The 10,697-nt window shown below is 55.0% G+C and overlaps 1 protein-coding gene across 1 annotated transcript; it reads right to left on the bottom strand.

Annotated features, from left to right (window-relative positions):
* Positions 1-3,978: 3,978 nt before the first annotated feature.
* On the bottom strand, positions 3,979-4,797 carry LOC309817662 (melanoma-associated antigen 4-like; the record flags this gene model as incomplete). The annotated part of the gene is made up of 1 exon (XM_082646926.1): positions 3,979-4,797. One exon carries the CDS (start codon positions 4,795-4,797, stop codon positions 3,979-3,981), a length of 819 nt encoding a protein of 272 aa, XP_082503052.1.
* Between the last annotated feature and the right edge of the window lie 5,900 nt (positions 4,798-10,697).

Genomic DNA, 10,697 nt, shown 5'->3' with positions numbered 1-10,697 from the left:
GAAGGCTCGTCACCTTTTCTACATTTCTGGCCTCAGTTTTAGGAAGCTGCCTTTTTCCCAAGGAATTTTTCAAGTCTTCCAATTTGTTAGCATAAACATTTCCATAATGTCCCATAATATTCCCCTATATCCTCTTTGTTAATGTACATCTGATCCGTAACGTTGGCCCTCTTTCATTCCTCATATTGGGGATCAGCGTTCTTTCTATGTTTCCGTGATTCATCGTTCTAGGACTTGCTCGGTTTCCTTGCTCTTTTCAAAGAAGCGCGTGGCTTTGTTCACCGTGTCCATAATTTGCTTTCTATCACTGATTTCCTCTCTTAGCTCTCTTATTACTTCATTTTATGTTTCCTTTGCTCTTCTTCTTCTAGCATCTCTCAATGGACTGTTAGCTCACTGATTTTATGTCCTGACTCTTTTCTAACAGAAGCATTTAGAGGAATACAGTTTCCTCCTGTCGCTTTTTGCTGCCTCCCACTAATTTTGGTAAGTTGTGCTTTTTTAGTATTCACTTGGAAATATTTTCTAAGTCCCTCTGTGATTTTTCTCTTTGATCCATGGGTTTCCCAATATTTGAAGATATATTATCATTAGTACCATCAAATAAAATTCCCCCGTGATGAGAAAACTTATCATGGAAACTTGCAATACTGCTAAATTTATGGAGACTGTTTTACAACTCTGGTATGGCGTGTCCGGGTGAATGTGCAAAGCACCCTCGTAAAGAATCTGTGTACTGTGTGTGGAGGCCAGGGCCTTGCCCTGCCCACCCACCTCTGCAATTCCTGTGCCACCCGGACAGAGGCGACCTGAAGCTCTCGATGCCTCATGCAGTGGGCCAGAGCTCCTCCCTGGACCCCCACAAATCCATCTGCCATGGCCAACAGCCTCCACCAGATCACAGCAGCCCCAGCGCCTCCCCCTCTCAGCTTCACTTACGCCCCCCCGTGGCCAGGCGGCTCCTCCCCGACCCCTCGCACTACATCCCCTCCATATACCCTCCCCCACCCACCAGCTGGTGGCGCTCCGCTCTGGGCCCTGGAAGCCGGGCGCCCCGCCATGCGTAGAGGTCAGACTGCCTCTCTCACCTCCCCACACCGGGGAGTCCTCCCCTGAGCACACTCAGCGCCAGGGGCTCTCGCTTCTCGTACCCCAGACGCAGAGCCCACCCGTCTTGCCCCCGCCCACCCGGGAGCCGGAGCCCCCTAACTGCCACGAGCGTCCTCCCCACCCACCCCACGCCCCGCCCCGGCGGGAGCTCCCCTAACGCCTACCGCACCCGCGCCCGGGAGTCCTCCCCATCGACCCCCGCCTCAGCCAGGAGTAGCTCCCCCTTCCTCCCGCCACACGCAGCAGCCGTTAGCCCTCCCCTCCCGTCTCGGCCCCGGGGGTGCGGCCCGCCCTTCCCGTCCTCCCCGTCCTCCCCACCCCCGCAGCCAGTCGTCCTCTCCTCTGGCCCCCAAAGCCGGCCCCACCCGACCAGTAGGAAGCCCTCCGCTCAGGCCCCCCCCCACGCTTAGCCATTAGCCCCACCCTCTGCACCCCGACTCCAGAACGCCCCCCACCAGCCACCCCGGAAGCCAGCGGTCCTCCCCTCTGACCCGCTCACTGGGGGACCCTTCCCTCAGCCCCCCTTCAGCCCGCTACCCTCCGCCGCCGCTCCCCCACTCCCAACCGAGCAGCCCGTAGCCCTCCCCCGACCTCCACTCCTTCCCGGGGCCCCCGGTACCTGCGGAGTCCAGCCCCCGGCAAAGCCCCCGCCTGTCTCCTGACTCGCTCTGACTCTGTGGATGGCTCCGGAGTCCCGCTCACGAGGGGCTGAAGAGCTCGTCTCAGCAGAGCAGCCAGGAACTGTGCCGCCGACTGTCCCAGGCACTCTGTGCGAACGCCACGTGGGCTTCCGGGTGCTCCCGGAAGCCCCAGGAAGATGAGGGAGAAAGTTCTAGACGTCTCTTTGCCGAGAAACTGGTTGGATCAGAAGAGCACGTGAGGAGGCGCTCTGCTACGGAAGCAGCAGTAGCCATGCGCACTGAGGGCCTGAGGTCCCAAGGCTTGGCGCCTCCGGAAGCAAAAGACACGCCCATTGGCCTTCCACCAATAGGAAGGCCTCCTGCGAGGCTGCGGAGTTGGGGGAGCGAACTTGGCGATGCAGAGCCCGTTGTGGCAAGTACGTCCATTTGTCTTTACAGGTGGTTTTCTACTGTGATTGATAATGTCATAAAACTATTCTTATTTCTTTGGTTTGTTTTGAATTTTATTTTATGTATTTTTTTATACAGCAGGTTCTTATGAGTTACCCATTTTATACCTATTAGCGTACATATGTCAATCCCAATCTCCCAATTCATCACACCCCCCGCCCGCCCCCACCATTTTCTCACCTTAGTGCCCATATGTTTGTGCTCTACATCTGTGTCTCTATTTCTGCCCTGCAAACCGGTTCATCTGTACCATTTATCTAGGTTCCACATATGTGCATTAATACACGATATTTGTTTCTCTCTTTCTGACTTCCTTCACTCTGTATGACAGTCTCTAGATCCATCCACATCTCTACAAATGACCCAATTTCGTTCCTTTGTACGGCTGAGTAATAAATAATAGTAATAAAGCTCTTCTTTATATGGACTGGTTTCTTGTCTAGCTGTATCAACTAGCCATCTTCTCACATGGCACAAGAGGATGAGGCAGCCGTCTGGGGCCTCTTTTATAAGGGAGGTAATCTCATTCATGAGGGCTTCCCCCTCATGGGCTAATCACTTCCCAGGGCCCCACCTCCAAATGCCATCCCTTTGGGGGTTAGAATTTAACAGGTGAATGAGGGGGAGAGGTTTACAAATATTCAGTCCATAGCAGTGTCTGTCCATCTATTGTTGCTCCTATGTTCCCTTTTTCCTGCTGAGATAATCAAGGTTTTCATTTACATTTTAACTTCTCTACTGCCTTTTTAGGCAATTATCAGTTTTTGCTAAAACTTTACAATTCACCTATGAAATGGAAAAAAGCACTCACCATCTCTGGGTCTGCAAAGTGCCTACCCTACCCTCTCACTGGAGGGGTGTCCCACGGGTGCTGAGCAGGAATCGGACTCTTGACCCCCGCCCTCACCTGCAGCATCCCTTTCCCTCCATTGCCCACAGCAGAGGCCAGACTCAGCTGAAACTTTCAGAGAACTTTACTAAGAGAAACTTTGACTGAAACCATTGAACAGAGGGCATGATAACACAGAGAGGAACTTGTAACAGCCACCAGAGTCTGGGGGTCACGGCCCCCCCACCAGTGTCCCCAACAATGTGCCTCCACTACACCCCACCTGGCGGCCCTCCATCCCCCCACTGCCTCCCTTCCTGAGGGCCCTGCGGGTGGTGTCTCGCCAGGAAGATGGGTGCCAGCAATGCCTGCTCCCCCAGGTCAGCCACTCCCCCTCTGGCCCACATGCTCGGGGCCTGGCCCTGCCCTATGGCTGGAACAGGAAAGTCCCACAGCAGGGTACCCACCACTGAGTGGACGACGGGGTGTCCCGAGGAACAACGTGGTGGCCTTCAGTTGTACTGCTAATTACTTTCACATTTCCAAGTAAACTCCTATTCCAATGCCATGTTATCTTGTTCACCATCACAAAATAATATGGGAATCTTACAATTTGTTTTACACAATTGCAAAACTCTTGTCATTGAACTGAATTAGTGCAAATACATGTGTGATTAATGTCATTTGCAAACTTAGATACTGAAGCTTATTAAGCCTTCTTTTAAATGAGACAATATGTGAAAAATTCCTAAAGAAAACAGACATGGAAGTCCATGTCAACATACACAACAGGAACCCAAAATGCTGCACACCGGCTTCCCCCAACTCGCCCGGCTCTCACTGCTTAGAAGGCTGACCGCTCCCTCTTCAAACTCAGAGTGAAGGATCAGCCCCCCTTCCTGCCCCACGGGAGAAGCTGCTGGACGTGGGACTGGCTGCTGCACTGGCTCAGGCTCCCTCTTCCTCATCGCTCACACTCCCTGCAGACACGGATGGGAAGAACCTGGGAGCCATGCTATTGCTCCTGAGCAGATGCTGCAGGACCTGACACTTGCTGGCCTCCGCGTAGGCCCGGGGACCCCACAGGAACTCGTAGCGGGCAGGGTCGCTGTGGGGCACCTGCCGGTACTCCAGGTAGCCCTCCTGCACCCACACTTTGGTGAGCAGCTCCCTGGGCTCCCCATAGATGCAGGACTCCCTCCCGGCACACACCCCCATGTTGCCGAGCATTCCCCACACCTCCTCCTCAGGGGCGCGGTCACCGAACAGGGTGATCACGCCCAGGACCGGCACCAGGAGGCCGGCCTTGGGCGTGCGCTGCCCGGCCCTCAGCACTGCATCCCAGGTGAGGCCCAGGGTGGGGACCAGGACGTAGGTGCGCTCGCGGGGGTCCACCACCTTCACGTCCACGCCAAACAGCAGCTGCAGGCACTCGCAAACGAGGCGGAAGACCACGGGGAAGTGGTCTCGATGCTCCCGGAGGACTGTACTCAGCATCTCCGCCTCGGAGGTCGGCTCCCCAGTACGAAACTTGACGAGCAGGAACCCCACCAGGTCAGCCATCAGCGCAACAAGTGCCTCGCGGGACAAGGGCTCGGCATAGGCGGAGAAGGAGGGGGCGCCAGGGGAGGCGGAGGACGAGGGGGAGGCGGAGGACGAGGGGGATGCGGCTTCCTCCCCCGCAGCCCCCAGCAGCGGCGCCTCCACAGGACCCTGGGCCGGGACTGGGGCCTCAAGGTCGGCCTCAGGCTGGCGGAGCTCACTCATCTCGACCAGGGGCCTGATTACTGGGGTCGGGCCGCCCACGGGAGTGTGGGCAGGGGACCTCGTACCTGGGGAAGAGAGGGGGTGTGAGCGGCCTCGGCAGAGAAAGGCACCCTGGGCAGCTCTGACAAAGGCCACTTACAGGTCTCGTCTTAAGGGCTGCCCTCGGGCCTCACAGGGGCGCTCCTCCTGGGTGGCCTGTCCCCTGCCAACCTGAAGAAGGAAGTGAGGGGGCTCCTCAGGGTGCAGCCAGCACGGCCCCAGGTTCTGGGGCTGACAGGGCGGTGGGGTGACTTGGGTGTTGTGGGGTCCCCTCTGTTCTGGGAGGGGGAGCCCCTGGGTACACACTCAGGGCACGCACCTCCCCTTGGCTCCTGGCGCTGCCTGGGCCTCCTCTGCTCTGTGCCCTGAGGACACGGTCCTCAGACCTGGGCCTTCGCCTCCCGGTTCCTGGAGCCCCTGTAAGAGGAATGGAGGGCGCACCTCTTGTGTACACTGTGGCACAGCCCTGTGCCCCTCGGTGCTGGCAGGAGGACTGGGCTTTACTCTGTGAGGTTCCCACTGTCCTGGCATGGGTGGCCCCCTCTGTGCTCACTCAGGGCAGGGCCTCCCCTTCCCCCTGGCAGGGCCTGGGCCCTCTGTCTGCTGTCTGAGTCAAAATTCTCAAACAAATTCCCTGCACTGACAAGAAGTGAGGGGCCCCGAATACTGGCCACACCTGCCCAGGGGCTAACAGGGGTCACAGGGGACAAAAAGGGGTGGCCAAACTCCGTGGGGTCCCTCTGTTCTGGGACGATGGGTGGTCCACTCAGTCTGCACCTTGACACCCTGCAGGGCCTGGGACAGCTCCCTCTGCTGACTATGACCAATCTCCTTCAGCCAAGGCCTCACCTCCATAAGACACCAGGAGAGGATGTGACGGGGAGTCAATGCTCCCACCTATTCTGGGACACCCATGGGTGACAAAAGGGGCAGGGCCGGCTGGGCTCCAAGTACTCTGTGTGAGGAGGGGTCTCCCCAGTCTTTTCCATGACCCTTGCCGGGGCCTGAGGCCAGACCCCCAGAGCATGGCTTCCTCCTTCCTGAGCCCACTCATCTGGAAATGAGGAGGGGGCAGTGAGACAGGTCCTGCCCGAGGTTTCCAGGGCTGACAGTTGGGTCAGGCCAGATGTCTGTGGGCCCCCGTTTGTTCCGGGGATTGGGCTCCCCCCAGTCCTCTCTCGGGGTCCACACCTTGACCCCTGGCAGGTCCTGGGACTCCGTCCTCCGCTGCCCTGATGTTTCCCCTCAGACCAAGGTCCTCGCATCCCTAGACGCCTCCATCCCCAACCACGTGGCAGAGGTGAGAGCCTGCAACGTCCAGTCAGCCCTGCCCGGGACCTCCCAGGGCTGACAGCATGGGCGAGCTCCTCTGAGGTCCCCTCTATTCTGGGGTCCAGGGTCCCCTCAGTCCTGCCTCAGGGTCCTCACCCTGACCCCCGGCAGGACCTGGGATTCTCCCCTCTGCCCACCTGAGGCCCCGTCCCTCATACCGGGGCGCCACTCTTTCTGGGACCCGGATGTCAGGAAGTGCTGCAAGGGGTCCTCCTGCCCTATGACCTCCCAGGCCTACCCTGATCTGGGGCCCAGGGTCCCCTCTGTCCTCCCTCAGGGGCCTCACATTGACTCCCAGCAGGACCTGTGATTCTCCCCTCCACCCACCTTAGGCCCCCCCCCCTTATACCAGGTCCCCAGTGTCTCTGAGACCCAGATGCGGAAGTCAAAACTCCTTGCCAAGTGCTCATTCCGTCCCGGGACCGCCCAGGGCTGATGGCAGGGGCAGGGATCTGTGGGGTCCCCTCTGTCTTCCTTCAGAGTCCTCAGCTGGATCTCTGGCAGGTCCTGGACGCCCCCTGTGTTGATCCGAGGCCGGACCCTCACACCAAGGCTTTCACTGTCCTGAGACCCCCAGGGGGAATCTATGGACAACACATCAGGCCCCCAAGCCCAGGGCTTCCCAGGGCTGAGATGATCCCACGGGGGTCCCTCAGCCCTCCGTTGGCTACTCACCTTCCCTCCCAGATGGTAGGGCCCATCCCCCGCCCACCTGACTTTGGTCCCCTGAGACCCAGGCCCTCCCCAGCCAGGACCCCTGAGAGGGAAGCGGGGGTCGGGGGTGGCGCTTATTCCCACAGCCCAGCCAGCGGTCTCTCAGGGCTGACAGCAGGGCCAACCTGGATGCCTTGCGGCCTCCGAGTCCCCCTCACGGTTGTACCTTGACTCCTGGTGGGGCTGGGCTCCTTCCCTCTGCCGGCCTGGCCCCGGCCTCCCTGACCCAGGCCCTTCCCTGCCCCTCCCAGGGGGATCAGTGCAGTCCCATCCGGACAGCATGCCGGGGTGGGGGGGCTCCCAGGGCTGTCGGGAGGGCTGCAGATGCATCCCCCTGGGGGCCCTCAGTCCTCCTCTGGTCCTCACCTCGACTCCAGGCAGCACCTGGGCCCCTCCCTCTGCCCACCTGAGACTGTGCCCCTCAGACGGAGCCTCTGAACCCCCGAGATCCCTGAGGAGTTGGGGGCGGCGGGGGGGGGGGATGGGCAGCCTGATAGCCCGGCCCGGGGTGCCCCAGGAGTCCCAGTACGGGTGGAGTTGCATGCTGGGGGACCCTCTGTTCCAGGCCTGCTGGACCCCTCCATCCTCACTCAGGAGGGTCCTCCTCAACCCCTGAGAGAAAGGCTGCAGTCCCAGCACAGATGCTAGAAGGGGGGCTGCCGTGCCCATGACCGTGGGGGGAGCACAGAGAACCGCACACCTTCCCCTCGGGGCTCCTCACCAGCCAGCAGACTTTGGAAACCTGTTGTTTCACAAGGTTTCTTTTCTACACGGAAGAGGCTGCGTGGTGGGATTTGGGGAAGTCCTGTTGTTTTCAGGTTGTCTAACTTTACATTGTCCATTGAAATGATTTTTTTTTCTGAACCCTCTTTTCTAGTAAATAGTACATTTTATATCTCTACCAAGTGTACTTTTAGAATATATATGTATATATGTAATATACATATATACACATATATATGTATATATATAATTTCATGAAAGAATACCTACCCTTACTCTCTGTGGTTCACTCGTTATTCTATTGTCTGGTTGTGTGATGGGGTAGAGTGTTTTCTGCTCATTGGAAAGGAAGGTGGGTGTCTCACTTCCTTAGCAAAGCATTCATGTATTCCTCTATGGAGATAGTGTCAGGATGGGGACTGTCCTGGATCCCTGGCATACACCAAACTACAACCATAGTAACAAGGTGGTCTTTGGGTAGGTGCAAAATTGTATCCTGAAAGAGGTAGACCAACATTAACAATAGAAAGATGTGTTTGTCTTGTGGTGATGTAGATATGCCACTCAGATCTCCAGCAAGAGAACCTATTGTAGGGGGCAGAGTTGCTTGCCAGCCCCAGTTGAGTTTGCAATGAGGTCACACTTCCCCCTTGGGCTGCTCTCATCCAGTGATTCAGCATGGCAGGGATAGTAGTGTTGGCTTGTTCCAGCCTGAGCAGGACCAGAGGGTTCAAATAATTATATGAGCAGATAGCTCAGATCCCCATATCACCCACTACAGTTGCACCAGCACCCCTTTCCCAGCTTGCACCTATGACCATATAGAGTTTCTTTAGGCCCTGGCTGGTTTAAGCATGGGCTGGTGCAGTATGTGGGTACAAGTTGAAAATGGATAGTGCTATTGAAAGAGAGCAGGGATGGAAAATCTTCCTAATAGGCAGAGATTTAAGCAGTGCACCTGGCCTGGGGTGAAAATGGGCTGGCTCCTTGGTTGGGGCTGGGAAAGAAGAGGATTCGAAGAGGCCCCCTAATGAACAGGGTCTTGCCTAAAGGCACACAGAGAATTCCAGACAGAAGGGAGGGCTGGGGTCCACTATTTCCAATAAATTTTTAACCTCCATCCCTCATGTGATATTAAAGGGAGACTCTCTAAGAAGATGATTTGTAATTGAAATTGAGAGATTTACAGTCAAGGATGCAGAACTGCATTCTACTGTAGCAACTCTTAGCCTGGCCATTGGCAGAGTTTATGTTCAAATTATGGCCCTTGCTCACTGTACAGTCCCTGAGTTGCTTCTAGACCATTGGAGAGAAACTTGTTTGAGTCCCGTGAGGAATAGGTCCTCATCACCCATTACTTTTTTAAAACAAATTTTATTTATTTTTTTGGCTGCATTGGGTCTTCGTTGCTGTGCACGGGCTTTCTCTAGTTGTAGTGTGCAGGGGGCTACTCTTCGTTGTGGCATGCGGGCTTCTCATTGTAGTGGGTTCTCTTGTTGCAGAGCAGGGGCTTTAGGTGCGGTCTTCAGTAGTTGTGGCTTGTGGCTTAGAGCACAGGCTTAGTAGTTGTAGCACACGGGCTTAGTTGCTCCGTGGCATGTGGGATCTTCCTGGGCCAGGGATCGAACCTGTGTCCCCTGCATTGGCAGGCGGATTCTTAACCACTGCTCCACCAGGGAAGTCCCCCCATTACTTTTTTTTTTGATCTTCACTTTTTTTCCCCCCATTTTCCCCTATTGCTATTAAACATATCAGTATAAAAAATGTGCTTAAGGTTATTAAAAAGTAAAATAATCCTTCCTCAGTCCTGTATACCTTAGTAATTCCCTTGAGAGTCTTATCAGGAAGGCAGCTTGGGAGAGACCTGGTTGGGGGAAGTGGCACCATGGCAGTACTAAGGGGTCCCTGGAGGCCCTGCCAGGGCTCAGAGGCAGCTGAGCCAACATGGGAGGCTGGGAAGAGACCTTGCTGAAAGCCTGGAGAAGTTGTAGCAAGGGTTCTTTCACCCTGAGAGTTAGGGAAGCTGTAAATGGGGAGGGAGACCACATCCCCCTTCTCTTACGCCATATCCATTAAGGTGGTTGTATAGTTGTTGGGTAGCAAGTTACAGTAGGACGATTCAAGGGTCACAACTCCACCTGGGATTGCAGGCCAGTTTCAGAACCTGAGTTATTGGCAATAAATTAGCCAGCAGAAAATAACTCAGTAGCTAAGGGCCTACTCCAGACATACTGTGAAAACTACCCTTTTACCCCCAACTGCATTTTCTCTTTCTGTATGTCCCTGTGACAACACCAGCCCCCAGACCCTTGGGCAGATCAGACTTGTTGGGTGTGAATGCACAGCTCTCCTGTCCTGCTTTGGGTACAAAAGGGACCACAGAGGAGGAGACATTAGGTCTGGGTTCCTGCTGCAAGTCCAAGGTTTTCAACAAAAGGTGCTTGCAGGCGGGCACACTGACAAATGTGGGCCACAGCAATGACCTTCTGCAGCATCAGCAGGATGTTTTAATGTGACTCTGCAAACTTTTTAAAACCTGAGCACACCGTTCTTCCCACCTCTACAGGGTTGTCTTGCTTTTTATTCTGCACATCCACATTGGTAATGGAGATTTAAAAAAATTTTCTTTATGAAGACCTTTCTCCTCCAGCCGCCCCCCTGAATGGAAATAAGTGTGCACATTGTATTTGACACCACAATGACTTGCCGTGTTTTAAAATTTTTGTCTTAAATAATTAGAATGATTTTTGCAAGACCATAAACTAATTTCAACTGTGACATCATTATTTCCCCTCCTCTTGAAAACTATGGATTCAGATATCCCAGGGTATGGGGAGGTGGGTGTGCAAAGCTGTGGGGAGGCAAAGGTGATGAATGGAAGACAGAGGCTTCCTGGACCCAGATGAAGGTCCCTTCCAACATAATAGAGAGGAAACGCAATGACTCATATGTATGTGTATTTGCAATTATATACATTTATTTTCCCCTTTTGGCTATTTACAAACCTTTATTTCAGCATATTTTCAGAAGCATAATTTTATGTTTCTTCATGTTTTCCTTTTTAAAAGTCAGGATTGGTCAAGGTCTTTTTC

The sequence above is a fragment of the Grampus griseus genome (genome assembly GCF_964374135.1).
Source record: "Grampus griseus genome assembly, chromosome: X".
Classification (NCBI taxonomy): domain Eukaryota; kingdom Metazoa; phylum Chordata; class Mammalia; order Artiodactyla; family Delphinidae; genus Grampus; species Grampus griseus.
This window is presented reverse-complemented; position numbering and strand designations above follow the sequence as displayed.